Below are 19,381 nucleotides of genomic sequence, written 5' to 3' on the forward strand. Positions count from 1 at the left end.
TGTGCTCAGTGATCCTTCTGTCTCAGCCTCCCAAGCCCTTTGGATTATGGGCATGTGCCCCCACACCTGGCTGGGTTGTTGCTTCTTTAAAAGCAAATCTAACCAGGCACAGCAGCACATGGCTGTAATTCCAGTGACTCTGGAGGCTGAGACAGACAGATTGCAAGCAAGCTCAAGGCCAGCATGGGCGACTTAGCCAGACATTATCTAAATATATATATATATAAATCTACCTTTATTCTCCATATATATATAATAATAAAAGTTAAATACTTGGTATTACTTAACCTTTGACATCTTTTCTTCATATTGTTTTTTACCATGAGAAATCAATTTCCTTACATCAAAATAAATCAAAAGTCCCTATTTACATATTACAAATAAATATTACAAATATTATCAAAGAGTTCTTGCATATGAATATAGGTACATTTCTTAAACCAACATTGAAAAGTTGCCCTCCAAGAAATAGCACTTGCTATTTACAAAGACATGAGCCAAACATCAAAATAAACTATTTTGACCTCAGATGTAGGGGCACTTTTAGTTTACCCTGTATTTATATACTTTTATACCCCAATAAAGTAAATAGGAGCAGGTGGTAGTATTCTCATTAACATACAGATAAACTATTTTTAAGAGAATTCATATACCTATTTTTCCAGGTCCAAGCTGAAATTGAACCCCTGTTTTATAACAGCTGGTCTTGAAGTTTAAAATTAAAAGTAATTACTTAAATGTGTAATGATGTTACTATTACTGAAATGCAGATTAAATTGAAACTATTTCTTTGTTAAAGAGAATGTTTGGTTCCCTTTATTATTTTTAGAACAGTAATATTCCTTTCCTTTTCTGCTTTTGCAGAAAGAAGGAAGGAGGATTAGTGGATAATTATATTGCTATGATTGCAGCACCTGTGTGTTATTTCTTTTGATTGGCTAGTTCCATATTAAAGATTCCTACCAGCTAAGAGTCTCCCTTATCAAATGTATTTTTAGCTAACTTTGGCTTGAGTTGTTTTAAATCTACAACAAAACCCTCTCAGTTCAACTTAGATCTGTACTTTAAACTTTTGTTTAAATCTTTATCATCAATTATTTTAATACAACGTTATGGATTTTAATAAGACAATATGGATTTTTGTTAGTTTACCTTCACCTTTTTATCTTGCCCATTTCAATTTTTTTATTTTAATGCTATTTGCAACACTTACAGTAAGAATATAGCCAGAACTGTCCTCTTGTTGCTAGCCATCGAGTTTGTGTATGCCACTCAACTTACAGGTACTAATAACTCTTGCCTAGAGAGCTACCTTTTGTAAGAAAGAAGTGCCCAACTTATTATAAGGAGATACAGGGATTAACTGCTTTAGATTCTGGTTACAATTTCAGATGTTAACAGCACTGTTAGGAAGTTTATAATCATTACAATCACAAAAGTCCCTTGTTGTGGATCCAGGACTATGGTTTAAGTACTTAGAGTTTATTATATGTCTTTAATATATGTTTTCTGAAGTAAAAAGGGCAAAGGCAAATGTACTATAGATTGAGTTGATCTGTTTTGATATTATTCGTCTACATCAAAACTGAAAAATTATGAAAAAATTTAGCTTTTAGAAGGTGAGTTATCTTAAACTATATTTATCAAGCTAACAGTGTTTTCACAGGTAACTTTAGATGTTAGCCTGTGTGATGACTACTGTCGTTTCCCATTTAAAACTACTAATGGTTATTTTCTTTCATTCTGCCACCTAGACTCAAAAAAAAAATCATTTTAGAAAACATTGTATTCCCTATCAAAGATTTATTGTAATTTTTTTTAAATTGTGTTTTCATATAAAATGAAAATGTTATATCAGAATAATTTAGTTTTGTGCCCTGTGTGTTAGTTTCTTCTGTTTTATAAACCTCCTTTTGTATAGCAAAGTAGAATTACTTTTCAAAATGTGTTTTATTTAGATAATAATTTTTTCCTCTGATAAATTTACATTAGAAATATCTTGTTTTAGAAATATTAACATTTGCTTTCTTTCTGCCTAATTTTTTGTATAAACTCTAAATATAATAAGATAAAGTAAAATATTTCATTTATAGGCCCTCTGAAAGTAGAGCATTTTCAAAGCAGGTAGGTGTCTCCACCCTACTTTTCATGAAGCGTTTTACCCATTCAAGCAGACTTTTAAAAACAGCTTGTTTTGATAGCAGACTGTTCTCCTGTGGGCCTTCAGCCTTTGCTTCCTGGCAGCACCTTTGGTGCGAAAAGAGAGTGATCAATTGGGAGACTATCAGTGCCAGCATGCATAGAGTGATAAGTTAACACACCACTGGGAATTTCTAGGGCCCACCAAGATACTTCACTTCTAATGTGCTAACAAGCTCATTTTTCTACCTCTTGCCTCTTCAGTTATTTTTTTTTCTCAGAAGAGCTTAGAAGTTGAGTGCATCAGGCATAATGAAAAGCTCTGTAGGAGGGAGAAGCAATAACCCCATTTTTCCCTTTTCAGCCAAATAGAAAATTAGTTTCTGGTAATACACAAAGGCCAGTATTTTTTGTACAAGGGGCACTGCTGTGAATCAAAGGACTCTATTAACTGCAGAAAATTCGGCAGCTGTGAATCTCCCCCAATGAAAAAAGTACTTTCCAACAAGTTGTGAGATATGTAGTATTATTTAGATTGAACCATCAGTTTCATCCTCTCCCGTTTATAACCATATACTCCCTTTAAAAGTGTGCTGTGTTACTTTTCCCTGTTAAATTGGACTAAAAAATATCTGTTGTTATTCCACAAAATCCTTATCATCAATCATTTTAATATAACATCTAATCGCTACCCATTTCAGAAGTAAGATTCTTCTGAAGTTCAACCCCAGTGTATATAATTGAAAATAATAGATTGTAAGGAATTGGAATTCAGGTTATTTCAAGTATGGGATGCATAAAATAAATAGTAATGCAAGAGAATACAAAGCCATTTAAGGGACAAAAGATATCATAATCAAAGTCAAATGCATAATGATTATACTATAGTCTTTAACTCCTAGTCTTTTTATCTTAATGAACTTTTACAAACTAACTGGCTATGGTATCTCCCATTGAATTATCACTTTAAATTGCTTCGTCTCAAATTAATTTCCTTGGTCTGTGTATAGACTTAGTCCACAATTTCTAGAATTGTGGAACTATAATTGAAGAATAAGGAATTTTAAGGAAGAAATATTAAAGTTGGTTTTAGAAAAAAATTCAGTAAAAAAAGAAGAATCAATAGGCAAATCTTTATTATTATTCAAATGTCTTGTGTACATTTTTTATTATCCTTATTTAAATGTCAACATAGCACACTGAGTACAGCAGGAAAACTTTTAAAAGTTGTAGAAGAAAGGTTAACTGATTTCTCAGTTCAAGAACTATACGACATGAAGTCAGCATGTGAGTTTTTCCTGATAATTGTATGTTGCTGCCTGCTGCTCTACATTTTGACAGCCATTTCCATAGTTGCTTTCGTGAACAACAGAAATATTCTCTCTCTTTCTCGCCCTTTCTGTGCTAACAGCACAATCAGACCTGCTGAAACAGGAAGCCTGGAGTGGGTTGTTCAAAAGCAACAACACTTCAAGGTACTGGTTGCTTGTCAATAATATCAGAGAAGAAAATGTGGTGAAAGAGAAGTACAGTATTTTTCTGTCAGTGTCAGTGCCCTGTAGATGCTTTGTTAGACAGTATTTAGGAGTCCTGTGGACTCTTTGCAAATATTCCTGCTTGTTTCAGTGTTATAATTGACTAGGTATTTTTTCCTGACACACAGATTCAGCTATGTATTTATCTTAACCGCATGGAGTTATTCCAGGATTATAGCAACAGAAGTCTTCCATTTAAAATGAGAACAATTGTTGAGAAAATGCAGTGATTTTAGAAAATGAAGAAGATATGCAGGAATTTTTACAATAAGTCTTTTCCAATGAAAAATATAGAATTTTGAACAAAATATCTTAAAGGCAGCATTATTATATTTATTGCATGGCTTTTGAGAGTACATCTGCCGATGGAAGCTGATTTGCAAGAGGAGCCTAGACTGACCTGAGAGTAATTGAATCCTTTCTCAAGTAAACTATTCGCTCTTCGAGTATGTTAGTATTATAATTATTTTCTAATAAATGTCTCCCTGTTAAGCTGTCATTTAGTGGTATCATGAGGAGTAAACTTAAGAAGTACATTTTATGCTTTAAAATGGCATATTTTTAATCATATGCAAGAATAATCAGTGACTAATTTACTAAGAAGCAGTGAAGTTTAGCAATCATATTGGTCTTTTTTGATGAGAGCTGTTCCTTTCCCGTATAAGCTACATTTAAGTTCATCCTTAACAGAAGGAAATCAGCTATGAGGAGAGAGCACGATATCTGCAAACAATTGTCCAGCACCATTTAGAACCAACAACATTTGAAGATTTTGCAGCACAAGTTTTTTCTCCAGCTCCCTACCATCATTTACCATCTGATGCCGGTAAGATTAAAAGCAAGTATTAGTTACTTATTGTCACTGGAACTTGAAATGCAATACCCTTTTGTTCTAAAAACTTGCTTGAATAAAATTCTAATCATTGAAATATACACATTTTTTATCGCTATTCAAATTTGGCCTGTAAATTTGATTTGTTTCGCTTTATCTAACTGCAGTTCCTCCAGAAGTCAACAATCTTCATACAAGTACATGCACCACATTTTATCTGAGTTAATAATAGTGCATGACCCTTGCATCTCATGGGATCATTACTGAACTATCTGCAAAAGAAACACAAGTTGAGCATGTACTCTCAACTTTAGAGGATCAAATTTTATCGCCAAGAATATTGCCTCGTCATCTCTAATTTTACAATTAAAGCTAAACTGGTCTAGATTTAGAAGTATCTAATATGACAAATTGTTATATTTAAGGATTGTTCAGAGGGTACTGCATTAATATAATTAACTAATTTTGAAGAAATCAGAAAATAAATGACTCATGGCCTTCCTATTCTGTAATATTTTGCACTCCTTATGATTGTTTCATTTATTTTATTTTCCCTCTTTAGATCATTAAATATCAGTTCTGTTTATCTGAAGGTAAGATAAAGTGTCAACCAAAACACCCTCTGTTCTTCTCCCATTTTCTTTTTTCAAAATTAGCAAGCTCTAAGCTTGTAACTCAGACAGTAAACAAACTTAACAATACTCTGGTTCATACTAAACACTTCAGAAATTGTCACTAAATTTTTTCCAGAATTATACTAACTAACCCAGGTCTGCATGAAACACTAACATGGTTTGGGGATTAAAATAACTAATAATAGAACCCCATGGCTGAAATTAGTTACACCTTGTTATACTGATGCTTTTTATTTTGTTTGTTTGTTTGTTTTTCAGCATGAAAAAATAGTACTATTGAACTAAAGGTGGTGTGTCTTTGTATTTGTAATGTGTTGCATTGTTATTGGATATCTTAAGTCTTCTTGGTTACTCTCTGTGTGCCTTGCACTGTACTAGGCACCTGAAATAGAAACTGACTTTTGTAATAGGATGCAGGAAAGGAGAATATGATATGAAGTTAAAGTTCTCTTTATGTTAACTATGTTTTCTTTATAAGTTTAAAAGGCACAGCACTCTTTCTTTAACCTAATCTATTTGAAAAATAAATTACTATAATTTTCAATTGAGGTTTAGTTAATGGAATTAAAGCTTCCATTCCTGTCATCATTAATTTGCCATTAGAAAAATAATTTTACCAAAAATCTTAAATCCATTTCAGTTAATATAAAAAACATAGCAAAGAGGAAATCACATTAAACTGGGTTGAATCTTGAAAATAGATAAATTATAAGATTTGCTTTAATGGATTGACACTATCTAAAATTATAGTTTGGCATTTAGAAAGAAGGTAAAAGATACTAAAAGTAGACTAATGAACAGCAAAAATGAAAACTTAAGTATACTTGGTTGGCATTGTGGTTGTTTAATAATAAAGAATATCTGATGAATTACCAGACTGTATTAAAATTGATATGAGTAACACTTTTGTGTATCTCATAGTCAAGCCATAAACCTCACAACTGAGAAATACTAAAAATCAGGTCACATTTGGACTAATTTTTTCCCCTTATATTTATAAGGTCGGTTCAGTTTTAATGTTATTGTTTCCCAGCTATAATCTTTCATATTTGTCATCTTGATGGCGTTTTCATATTTTGCATAGTATCTTACACTTTTAGCTAGGTATGCAATATAGGAAGTCATATTCTCACTTTCTGAAATGCTCATCAAAGAATGCTACAGCAGCCAAGTCAAGGCTGTTGGCTTCATTTTTAATGTATTAGTATTCTTAATTTACTTAAGACCCAATTATCTAAGTAGTAGTAAAAATGTGAATTTGAACATCAACCTAATATTGTGGCTATAGTTTTTTTCAATTAGTTTTTTATTTAATTGTATTTGCCTTTAGGAAACAATAAGATGTGGACTCTAATTTGTGAAAGGGTATTTTTGCCTGTAAACAACTTATGACAGTATTACTGAATATATTTTTATGTGCTTTTTGCAAACTTTAATAATCATGACAAATTTTTTATCAGCGTGGTCTTTCAGTTCAATACAATAAATAAAATATATGTATTCCTCTAGTAGCAAAACAGTGTCTGAATAATAATTTTTTCTCCCATTTATTTCAATTTTCCTTCATATTCCACCTCACACATATTAAGCTCTCTTTAAAGTTTTAACTCAGAGTGGGAGAGAAGACATGAAAGAACCACAGAATAGCAATAGCAATGTGGAAATGACTTCTTGTTTGCAAAAATGACAAAATTTGAAGTTCATTGGGTTCATTTTTTCAACATAGTAAAATTTGCCACATGAGGAAAAGGATTCATAATTACAGTTCAGAATCCACTTTAGATATCCTATGCATAGCCTACGTATATGAAATAATACTGCCAAAAAATATATAATACTAATCAAATACTAATGCAGTAATTTGAAATTACATTTTGAAGAAATGCACAGTGATGATTATATTCATATGTTCATATTTCATAACATTTCTACTCAGTGGAATAGTATAGAAAAATATTATTTTGGGGGACTTACAGTATAGCTCAGTGGTATATACTTGTATGTTTAGCATGTTTGAAGCCCTAGATTCAATCCCTAACACCAAAAATTTTAAAAAACAAATAATTTTTACATTTATTTGGTTCAATATGATGTAAAACTCATTTCCTCTTAACAGTAATATACCAACTGTGGTGACATTTAAATTCAAAAAAAAATTTTAAGAGAGAGAGAGAATAAATCTTTTTTGTAGATAGACACAACACAATGCCTTTATTTTTATGTGGTGCTGAGAATCGAACCTGGGTTGTGCCCATGCTAGGCGAGTGCTCTACTGCTGAGCCACAATCCCAGCCCTCAAAAATATTTTTTAAATAAATAACTTCCAGTATTAAAGAGATATGAAAGATTTGGGTTACCATAATCAACCCATAAGTTGTAACTTTATTTTCTCAAAGTGTACTGTCTGTGTCAGTAGACTGATACTTAGGGGAAATTATTTTTATCCCTAAGGTTATTGAGGGAAATATTGTGATGTCACACTTTGTTGATCTTCCATAACTACATTAAAATATTATTAGATTTTTTTGTCCTTTATTTTAAAAAAATTACAGGAAAAAATCCCTTTATCTCTGTCAGGCATGTATGTGGAAAATATCAAAAGTTTTATAGCGATCTTCTTTTTTTAAACTTGTTTTGTATTTATAACATTTCTCTTCTAACTGTGAACTTCAAAATGAAATCACTCTTCTTAGCTAAATTACAGTGGTAGTTCAAAAATGTTCACATTTTCCTCTAATATATGTTACCTTTCAAATCATCTTTCTATTGTTATAATAAAAAAATTCAAAAATGCCAACAAAAATAGGATATAAAAGTATACAGTAAATATTCTAATTGAGCCAGGAGATTTCTTCCTTTGGGTTATTTTTCAGCAGATTATGCTAGAAATTTTGGAAGCACTCACATATATACATACACACAGAAACATGAATATATATGTACATGCATATCCAAATATACAGACCTTTTTTTATAATTACCTTACAAACATCAATTTGCAATCAAAGAAATCTTATAAAATTAATAAGATTCAAATATAACTTATATGCCATCAAAGTAAGAGATAATCTAGAGTGACTATGAAGACTCAGAGTAGCATCTAGTCTACCTTTATTGTAACCTCAGTCTCACAAAATTTGTATCGCTGTATATAGATAGATCTGATAACCATTAATTCTAACCTGTCTTTCTGAATCTTTTGAGTAGGACAGATCATTAAATTTTAGCCATTGCTTTAGGCAATTTTTTTTTAAGCTTGGTGATCTTCTTTAAAACTAACTTTAAATTTCTCCTCTTCCCAGGCTTTGAAATGATCTGAAAGAAAGTTGGGTGGTGGGAGTTCGCTATTTTTGTTTCTTTTTGTATTTGGTAATGGGAATTGAACTTAGGAGTGCTCTACCACTGAACTACAGCCCTAGCCCTTTTATTTTCATTTTGAGTCAGGGTCTTGCTGTTAGCTTAGGGCCTTGCTAAATTGCTGAGTCTGGCCTCAAACTTGAGATTCTCCTGCCTCAGCCTCCCAAGTCCCTGGAATTACAAGATTGAAAGAAAAGATTTTAGCCCTTCAAAGATATTATATAAACATCCTAAATATTATTTGCAAATGCCAATAGAAAAGTCAGTTTCCTTCAATATATGACATAAGGTATGAAATTATAAGCAGCCAAATACGTCCTATCCTCTTCAGTACTTTGAACTTAAAAATTTGTCTTATATGTTTTTGACTAAGAGGCAAATAATACTAATCTTAAATAATATCTGTTAACCTTTTGTAACAATAATTACTAGGTTCAGTTTCCACAAAGAACACTCACTTGGATGTGGGATTTTTGTTATGAAAATAATAATTGAGTGGTTTACTGAGTGCCAGACACTCTGCACTTGTTCTTGTTTTTTTCCCAATACTGAGTTTTCAAAACAGGTTCTCATGCATGTTAAGCAAGTATTCTATCACTGAGCTACATACACCGCCCAGCACTTTTTATAAATCTTATTTTGAAACAGGGTCTCACTAAGTAGCCCAACCTGGCCTCAAACTCATCATCTTCCTGCCTTAACCCCCTGAGTGCTGGGATTACAAGGTGTACATCACCTCACATAAGCTGCATTCTCTCAATCTTCAGAGTAGTTCAATGAAGTTTTCCTAAATAAAAGCTTATCCAGGAGCATGTAGGACTCAAGGAAGCCAGGATTCCAATCTAGATATATCTGATCTCAGAGTACATGATCCTAATTATTACAGTTATACAATCTTATTTTCATCTTCTTCTTGCTGTTGGTACAGGTGAGAGAGAGATGGCCCAAAATTTTGTCATAATTACAAATTAGAAATTATTGGAAATTTTTATTTTGAGGGCTCTATTTTTCCTAGCCATTGAAAAATCTTAAATATTTTTTTAATATTTATTTTTTAGTTTTAGGTGGACACAATATCTTTATTTTTATGTGGTGTTGAGGATCGAACCCAGCGCTCTGCGCATGCCAGGCGAGTGCTCTACCGCTTGAGCCACATCCCCGGCCCATCTTAAATAATTTTTAAGGTTTCCAGCTAAAAAAATATGGGCTTTGAAATCAGACTGATCTGGATTTAAATCATTATCCTACCATTTATTATCCACACAAACTCAAATTAATCTCTCCTACACCCAGTTTTCTCATTTGTAAGAAGGAAGTAAACTGTTAGAAGTTTAACCTGGTTTTAAGTCTGAGCAATAGTAGTTCTTAAATATCTTAAAATGAAAATACTTGTTTGCCTGTATTTCTTCACTATTTTATTTTAAATGATGTGTTATGTTTCCCTCTTGACATTCAGTGCTATATTCATGCTACTCTTAAGCACTTATCAACTCCTTTAACAATATTAAAGCAGTAAGGTTATTTGGGTAATCTGACCTTTAACATAAGGTTGTATTTCATAGGATTATCAGCATAAGAGAGGATAAATTCTTTGATTTCCCTAAACGAAGGGTATTTACCTTAAGTAAGGGTATGTTGTGTTCTCCACATTTGAACAATTATATTTCATAAGTAATTATTTTTTTCAAAACTGTTTCTAGTTTCTGATCCTTTGTAATCCTCATCTGTTTTTTTTTCAGTCTGTTAACTTTTGCTCTTTATTTAATAGCTTTATCAAATAGCTACATTTACAGTGTACATACTACATGCCAGTATCTTTGCATATATAGTCATTAATTCCCACAACTTTGTAAAATAACTATTATTTTCTCCATTTTACAAATAACAAAATGTCTGAAGTCAGTTTGCTCATGATTAAACAGCTAGTAAAGTGACAAACTTGGTATTTTATCTAATCCATGCCCATGCTCTTTCTAACACATTCATATTGTTTTTTAGTTCAGTGTTAATTCAAGCTACTTTCAAAGTTACAGTATTTTAAAAGGCTCTATTTTCCCAATAACTTTGATGACAAACATGATCAGTTTAGAACTACTAAACAGTATAAATAAAATGATAATAAATAACTATTCATTGAGTTCCCTTTATAATGTATAAATCCCCAAAGTTTTATTCATGATGTTATTTATAATAGTTTATTATAATCAATGTATAGTATATGAACCAGTTTATTATACTATCAAGACATAGATTCAGGGCTGGGGATATAGCTCAGTTGGTAGAGGGCTTGCCTCGAATGCACAAGGCCCCTGGTTCAGTCCCTGGCAGCACCAAAAAAAAAAAAAAGACATAGGCACAGTCTCTATGAGCACTGTAAGAGTGTTAATAACAGATACATTATGCACTTAGGAGCCCATAGATACTTTAAAACGTCCTTGAAGATATATTAATAAGTAATTATATAAATCAGCATTCTTTATGACTCAGTATAAATCAACAGTTAGGCAAAATAGGATGTGAAATGAAATGCAGGTATCACTATATTCTTTACTTCTAAAATTGAGGTCTACCTACCGTAAATTATATAGAGTTTGGGTGTATCCAGTATATACCACAATTATCATTTGCTAAAATATGAGTAGGTATAGATAACTATATACCACATGTTCCAAAAATCCTTATTTGACACTCAGTTGACCAAAGAGGGATTTCATTTTGGAGGCAATAAGGAAGACATGAAGGATTTGCTGTTTTTGAAGGAAAAAAAACCATTTTTTTAAGTGATAAAGCTGGGATATGCACACAGGCAGCTGAAGATTAGCTTTATTTATATTATTATTAAAATTAGTGAAAGAAAAAGATTTTAGGAATGGGAATAGTTAAGAAGAAAAATTTGTAATTGAAATGGATAAAACAGCTATGGAGTAAATTTGCATGGAGCTCTGTGTGTTTTTTGTTTTTTGGTTTTTGGGTTTTTTTGTTTGTTTTTTGTTTTTTGAAGAATTGAGTGAGGAAAATAAAGTTTGACAAAGTAGTATTCTCCAGTAAAACTTTCTGTGATGATGGAACTGTTTTGTATCTCTCTAGTATGGTAGCAACTAACCAAAGGTGACTGTGAACACTTGAAATGTGGCTAGTACACCTAGGAACTGAAATTTTATTTAATTTTAATTGCATTTAAATTTAATGTGGCTATAGGTACCATATTAGACAGTACATCTCTAGATATTTTATGACTGAGTGGTTAGGATAACGTCCGCTAGTATAATGAACATTTTTAAATGTACACATTTGTAAAAACTCTCATAGACTTTTTTCCCTTTTTTCTTTTTTTCCTATTTGAACTTGTTTTGTTAGTTGGTAAGTATAACACTGGAATTTACAAAGTGCTGACCGTTGTGAAACATCATCACCCTCACTCATTGCATGCCCAATTATATTTCATAAAAAGAACTGATTACTCTCTCTTCTCCACTCCTCAGTTAACACCTGTAAAATTCTGCACCATGTCTCTCATATCTGTTATCTATCTTCTCTTTTGTTTTCTTGCTTCTGCTTGCTACTCCATTTCTTCATTCACAACAAAGAAAGAAATGCAGTGATAGTTCTCTTCCTCCCAAAACCTCCGCTAGAAAACATTGGCCATCTCAAGGTAATAGCCAGGGAAGGCCTCTCATGATGGCTGGGAATAATATGCACTACCAGAAAAGCATGAGATACTGCTCTTCACCTTCCTTCTGCTGTCCATCTGCAGTGCTTCCCTAACTGGGCCATGAATTCATATTCTTCTCTAAATTTTCCAATATGGGTCAACTATGGGTCAATTCAGATCTTCAGGAGGAGTAAATTTGAACAAAAATGTATTTCCTTCTTGTATTTTGAAGTCTGCAGAGATGCATTCTTAATTATTTAAGATATCTCAATAGAATATTCACTCCTTATTGAAAATTTTTGTTTTTTTCTTATAAATATTTATAACTTCAATTTAAGTACAAATGTTTCATTATATGGAAGTACTAGCATTTTTTCCAAGTTTGAAGTGTCAGTGGGATGTCTCATTGGCTAACAAATATGCCAAAAGTCTCCCCACATAGTAAGAAGTATTAAGTTTAAGCCTGCAACCTGTGTGGTTGTTTAATGTCTTATTTGTTGGGAAAATATTTGATGAAATTTGCCTACAACATGCAAGGGTCTGTGGCATTGCTGTATGTTGGAGAATCATAATTCAAAGACATAAAAAAAAACAAAGGTGAAGAATTACTTTGTAATTTACAGAGTTCTCTTATTTGAATTTGTTTTGTTTTAAAATTTTATATCTACTAATTCCACTGGTTATCTATATGCTATTACTGAATATAGTATAACTGCAAAAGTTCAAGTTAGTGAAACAAAAGCATTACTTATTTCTTCTAAATTAAGATGTTTTTGAGGCTAGTTTGTCTCTTTAACCGACTTTCAGATGAGAATTCTTATCCTCTTCCCTCCCCCTGGAATCTGTCTTGCTCCTTTTAAAACCCTACTTAAACACCTTAGCATGTATGATGGTCTCATAGGTGCCAAGTCCTCTTTGGAACTTAACTGTTAGAATTGTTCAGTGCTATTTTCCTCTAGTTTGAGTAGTGAAGTGTCTGCCCACCCACCACCCAGCTTTTTGTTTTTGTTTTGTTTTTCTTGTTATTCCCTGAACCCTAGAAGTAGAATTGGTCTTTCTCACCTGCTTCTTGTGCCCTTCCTTGCATGCCACTGGTGCTTTGAATTCCTCATCTTTCTGCCCAGAGATTTTGCTTCCCATTGCTTTGTCCAGGGTTCTGGCTCTGGACATGATGATTGGCGCTATATGGCTAATATGATGACCTGAGCCACCAAATCACTGGGTTTTAACTACATTAGCAGGCTGTGGTAACAAGCAAATCTTGGGCTTGCTTTTTTTTTTCAAAAGACCTCATTAAGGGGTGGGATCCTTACTCCAGATCAGTAGCAGAAAGGTTATGTCTTATGAGATGAGAGGCCAGATGACTATATATTTATGTTCTTGCTGTTTCCTACAGGCTCCTACCCAGAGATTCTACCCAGTGAAGCTCCCACAGCAACGCAGGTAGATGGGGCTGACCTGGCCTCTCCAATGTCTCCTCGAACTAGCAAAAGCCGCATGTCCATGAAACTGCGTCGTTCCTCTGGCTCAGCCAATAAATCCTAAGGAGACAAGCAGCCCAACAGTGATCAGCAGTAACCACCTTAGCACGAACAAAGTGTTAATCCTTGCAGGCCTTCATTCCTGCCATAACATGCATGTTCTTTCCTGTATATTTGAGAAAACACTGGACTCAAATAATTTGTAACCTAATATTTTAGATTTGGACTATTTATTCAATTTGTTTTTTCCTCACACTCCAAGCTGCCATATTTTGAGGGTGTGGAGTTTTATTTTACACTCTTTACCTTCCTAGATAATTATGTCTAAATAGTTTTACCTTTAATTTCATGATTAATGTTGAGCCAAAATATAATTGGACAAATAGTCTCATTTTATTTATTGTGCCTCATTGCAGCTTTATGGCTCAATAAATGTATAATTTTTTTACAAATGTAAAATTAAGTTTAAGCATTTGTAAAGTTAGAGCAAAAAGTTACAAATCTGTTAATACAGATGTGTATAGAGTATTTGTTACAAAAATAAAACACTCAAAATGCTCACTTAGCATCTCAAATTCTTAAGTAAAATAATTTTAGCATTAACTTTTTCTTCCCAAGACAATGTCTCATTTCTTGGCTGTGCAGGTGATACCATGACATATCCAATAACTAGAAAAATCATTGCCGAATTTTGATTTCTGTTTAGCTTCCAAATAATTTTCTAATGTTTTGCTTTTAAGTGGTATTGCTGTTAAATTGCTATTTCTGTTTTGAGATTGTGGCCCTTGATTATTGGCTGATAGATCCTGGCTTATCTGTGTTCTTTCTTAAGTAGCAAAAAGAAGATGATCCATAGGAGGAAAAAACACTTTTCTGACATAAATATGTTGCTTAAATTATGTGTATTATTAAAAAGAAAAGGGAACATGACCCAGGAGTCTAAGTTAAATCTAATATTATTAATACTGAACTTTCCAGTGCAAGTTGGTAGACATTCCATCCTCCAGAAGTATTTTCCTATGGTAGATAAGCTGCTCACATTTTGTTTTGAATGGGCATCTCTTCAGGAAATATGTAGCATGACATTGGTACCAACTGCATGTGTAAATAAATACATCATACTGGCAAACCATAGAATATAAATTATGTATCATTCATATAGTGTCTACAAATTTGTAACTGTGGGGGATTAAAAAATGACATGGTATTTAATAACACAATAAAAATATTCTTATCATGTCCTGTCCATGATTTGTCTTACATATTTCATGTATTTTAAGATTTAATAAGCAGGGCTGTATGATTAATGGGGAGATGTAAAACATAAACTGAGATTATCTTAGCTAATCACGAAAACTGAATTTCCTATTGAGGATACACTCCAAATTATTTCTCAGAGATCCCACCACAGTCATTAAAAACACAGGAAATTTACACCTTCATGAGACAGGCCAGAAACTTCACCCAGTACAGTTGGTTAAAGGATCAATTTATTACAGACCTTATGCTTCTTTAATTTCTTAAATGTCACATTATTTTATAATATGCTTTCAGGACTAAAACTTTCCAGAAAAAATTTCTAAAACAGCTTTTCAGAGTTACTGAGTTCCCATGCACTTCATTTTTTGTTTTCTTGTAAATACAAACTAAAAATTTCTATGAATGCTTATTTTAAAAGATGAACAAATGGATAAAGAGTCCTTGGGAACAAACTTAACAATATAGACAATTTCCCACAGTCAAGGTGAAGGATTATAAAAAGGAGAATCAAACATTACTGTTCACATGTTTCTAAGGTGCTTTCAGTTTGTTTTACATGAACATCTACTGGATTGATAGTAATGTATAATAAAATGGACTGAAAATACCAACTTGAGATAGTGAAATTAGCTTAGTGATATCACTTTAAAATTATAACAGTTATAACTTTTGTAATTTTCAGGTGACACTGTTCTGAACCTTTTTTAAGAAAATACTTTAACAAATAGCAATAGAAAATATATTGAAATATCGGTACATATTTTTGGCCTTTGGGCGCATCGGTCTGTGCAGCTATACTTCAAATGGATAGCATTTCTACACCATGCGTTCATTTGCAAAATACATCTCCTGTCTTTGTATTCTGTCCAAATAAGTCACTAAAATTCTAAAGTAGAATACTGGCAATGGGGAGATAAGAAATGTGACTTTGAAAATATGCTGTGTTCAGCCATTATTTAGACAAACAACAAAACAAAGCACAGTCTATGTACATTTATTTGGTGATAAGCATCTTACAAATCTGAGCTGTCAAGCAATGCTCAGCCAATATCCCAAACTCTAGCTATTAGGGGATGAGTACAGAATGTACACTGAATATGGTTTACAAAAAGAAATTCAAAAGTTGCTGCTGAAAAGAAAATATTAAATATTGAGTGAATTGCCATTCAGTTTCATAGTGTATTACAGGTATTAACATCTTCCTTAAGCTGAACAAATTTCATATATACAGTATGAGATATACAGCAGAAGCATTAAATAATTTGGGTGAAATCTTACTAAAACAGTCAAATGTCAGGAAACAAGTTCTGCATTTCCGAAATGCTATGTAAAGAAAGGTTTAAAGCAGCTCTTCCTGAATACTGCACACAAAATAGCTAAAGGTAAGAATTTGGAGAGTGTCTCAACTCCTTCCAGTAAAGTACCACCTCCAAAAACTAAGAATAGACTAGTACATATAAGTGTCAAAAGGTTACAAGGGAGATTTTCATATCCCCCAAAAGCAGCAAACATCCTCTTATGTTTCCTGGCCCTGGACACAGTGCTTGAATCTTTGCCCCCCTGTAAGTTTGGCACCAATCACATAACTTTTTAATTCACAGAATATACAATGCAAGATATCTGACCCTATTGAGACAGAAACTACATAGGTGCCTGTGATGGCAAGAGGAAAAACAAAAACTGGTGACCACCACGTTTGGTAGCCAGAACCCTTTGTAGACATTGAGACATGCATGCATTCACTGCAAATTTCCATAGGAATTACAAATCATATAGGATTTGTTAGGGTCTCCAGAGTTTTGAGGGGGGAAATCCTATTTTAGTGAGGAAGATTTAAAGCTGACAGTCTGACTATGAATATTTATACCTTATACATACCTGCTCTAGAGGAGGATATTACATTTTTCTGTCTGCTCCCCTGGCAGAACATTGACTACTGGGAGAGTTTTAGGAGGGAAAGCATGGAAAAGAAAGTAAACTTGCAAGTTGAAGAAAGTCCCCACAGCGATTCCTATGATCTGTTTTCCCCAAGGCCAGCCTTGAAATCTTCCTGGTCTCTTGGGCCCTCAGCAGCCCGGCCTCAGTGGCATCTGCAGCAGCAATACTTGCCGGCTTTCTGAGGGGTGGCACTTATTGATATGCCGGGTCAGCCCTGGAGAGCTAAAAAAAGTGGACGGGCAGTGCTTGCATGAAAAAATTTGCTGAGCACTTCCATCAGATGCACCTCCGGAGCCTGGTGCTTCACCAGGAGCCCCTGCCAGAGCGGGCAGGAGCAGCTCCTCGCGGACAGCGTGCCACAGCCGGTGCTTCTCTCTGATATCTGCGGATGGGAAGTGAGCCCCACACAACGGGCAAGCGAAAGAGAGTGGTGCCCTGCGTTCGGGGCCAAAGCTGGGAGCTAGTGCACGAGCTGAGCCTGCCTCGTGAGTTCCCAGGTGCTTGCGTAAATAAGCTTGGCGACGAAACTTTTTGTAGCAATATGGGCATATGAAGATCTCAGATCCCCCACCACTACAGGCACTGCCCGGCCCAGACACCTGGTGCCCCAACACCCCCTCTCGGTAGGAGACCTGTGGCAATGGTGACTCCCTGTGCGGAAGCACCTGGAGGCCTTGGTGCGAAGCACTGTCCTGGTGCTGATCCTCCCCGGAGCTGTCCCTGACCTGCGGGTGCTGATCCGCAGTCCGCTCTGCCCTGCTATTCTCTTTCCCTTCGGCCGGAAAAGATGCAAGGGACCCGGAGTCCGGACAAGATGAAGACAATGAAGGAGGTGGTTTCCCGTCGGCGGAGGAGACTGTGGCAGCGCTTGCTGCTGCAGGACGTGGCTTGTGCCAGCGGCGATGGGAGGCGAGGTTCGCAGGGCAACTGAAGACCTTATCGCACTCGGGGCAGCGGTACTCAACACGCACTATGCGGGAGCAACGATGCTGAGCCAGCGCGAAGGGGTCTGCGTACTGCTCCTTGCACAACTGGCAGATGAACTCTCCTAAAGGTGTGCGGCTGCCACCCAAGCCCCTGGAAGGTGGTCCCGGTTCCTCCTCCTTGATCTTCAGGCCCAGAACAGGGGACGTGGTCACCTCATCGGCAAAGCTTAACTTCCTCATGGCCTTTGGCTTCTTGATTCCCGCAGCCGTGACTCCAGGCGCACAGCCTAGAGGTACCTTGACACGGCGCTCGCTGCCAGAGGCTCGCTTCAAGCCCTGCAAGGTGGCAGAGAGGGGCGCAGGGTCCGGCTGGAGCGCGGGCTCTGGGAATGGTGCCCGGAGAGGCAGCAAAAACTGTTCCCCCGAGGTCGGTGCGGTTGCTGGAGCCACCGAGCAGGAGAAAGTAGCCACAGCGGCGGCACCACCGGGGAAAGACTCCGCGGAGACAGGAGAGCTGAGGCAGCGTTCCAAGAACGCCCGGCGGAGTTCGGTGCCCGCCGGCTTTGCGGGGCTGGGGCTGGGTCTGGGACCCTCCCTGTCATCAGCCCTCCATTCTGTGCCTTCCTGCCCGCCTATTCCCAGGCTCACCCCAGCCGCCCGACAGGGTGACCCGGACAGTTTCTGGGCCGCCTCCGCCGTCAGCCCCTTTCCGGGCTCCTCCTGGGTGGGGGGCGCCGCCTGCTCCGCACCGGGAAGGGAGACACTGGGAACCTCCAGGGAGAAGGGCGGCGCCACCTGGGGTCCCAGCAAGGGGAAGACCCGCTCAGCTAGGCGCACTCGGTATGAGCCGCCTGTCCGTTTAGTTCGCTTCACCAGGAAGCCCCTCGGCATGGTGGATTCGGGAACGCTCAGGCTCCAGGAGCAATGAGGGACCACAGGGCTGAGAGCGGGCGAGCGACAAGAGCTACACAAGCTTCGCCACGGCGGTCATGCCGAGGCTGGCTTTATAGCTGGGACGCGGGCCGAGGGCCTGTTGGGCCACCTCCTGGCTGATCCAGCCAATCAGGAGTGGGAGCGGGTGCCGGGGGCGGGGTTTTGTCTGCCAGGCTCAGCCTTGAAGCCCCAACTGGGTGGCGGCGCACCTCACTGCCCCTCCTAGCAGTGCCTCTGAGCCGCTTGAGGTCTGCAGAGGGGCAGCCTTCCCCTGCTGCTCGCCTCAACCCCCGCCCCAGGTGAAGACGCAGGAAGGTAAGGTCTGGAGTGTGAGGGAGTGCGGCCCTCCCCACCTCAGCCGCCTCCTGGGATGGGATCATCCATTGGAGAGCCCCGCACAGCAGCGACCCTGCGCCCCCCGGCCTGACTGGAAAGCTCTGACGATCAGGGAGGACTGTGGAGGGAAACCGCAGCGGGAAGTGGAGACCACAGGGTGGGTGTCCACCGGGGAACTGGTTAACATCCTCTGCAGGTATTGAACTGATGAGATGCTACGATCGAGAGGCAGGGTGGCTAAATCCACCGCCCTGTGCCTATACTTGACGGTGGGAGCACGTCTGCCATCCAGTATCGATCGAGACTGCGATACTATGAGAATTCATCTGGGAAGAAGGGCTCTCAGTGCGGGAGATC

At 36.6% G+C, this 19,381-nt stretch overlaps 2 protein-coding genes across 10 annotated transcripts in view; one reads left to right on the top strand and one right to left on the bottom strand.

Annotated features, from left to right (window-relative positions):
- RALGAPA1 (Ral GTPase activating protein catalytic subunit alpha 1) overlaps window positions 1-14,877 on the top strand; it is a 224,815-nt gene extending 209,938 nt beyond the window's left edge. For 5 of the 9 annotated variants that reach the window (XM_081290574.1, XM_081290571.1, XM_081290573.1 and 2 more), the window contains 3 exons: window positions 4,376-4,500; window positions 5,069-5,099; window positions 13,547-13,654. In XM_081290574.1, coding sequence (XP_081146700.1) covers window positions 4,376-4,500; window positions 5,069-5,076 — 133 coding nt within the window. In that variant the 3' untranslated portion in view covers window positions 5,077-5,099; window positions 13,547-13,654. Of the gene's footprint in view, window positions 1-4,375; window positions 4,501-5,068; window positions 5,100-12,085; window positions 12,151-13,546 lie in introns of all 9 variants that reach the window. The other 4 variants (XM_081290578.1, XM_081290579.1, XM_081290572.1 and 1 more) reach the window with 2 other exon arrangements.
- Window positions 14,878-16,957: 2,080 nt separating this feature from the next.
- INSM2 (INSM transcriptional repressor 2) lies at window positions 16,958-19,096 on the bottom strand (the record flags this gene model as incomplete). The annotated part of the gene is made up of 1 exon (XM_081292359.1): window positions 16,958-19,096. The coding sequence occupies exon 1, from the start codon at window positions 18,644-18,646 to the stop codon at window positions 16,958-16,960; it is 1,689 nt and encodes a 562-aa protein (XP_081148485.1). The 5' UTR covers window positions 18,647-19,096.
- Window positions 19,097-19,381: the final 285 nt, after the last annotated feature.

Source organism: Spermophilus citellus (assembly GCF_964194105.1).
Source record: "Spermophilus citellus genome assembly, chromosome: 4".
NCBI lineage: Eukaryota > Metazoa > Chordata > Mammalia > Rodentia > Sciuridae > Spermophilus > Spermophilus citellus.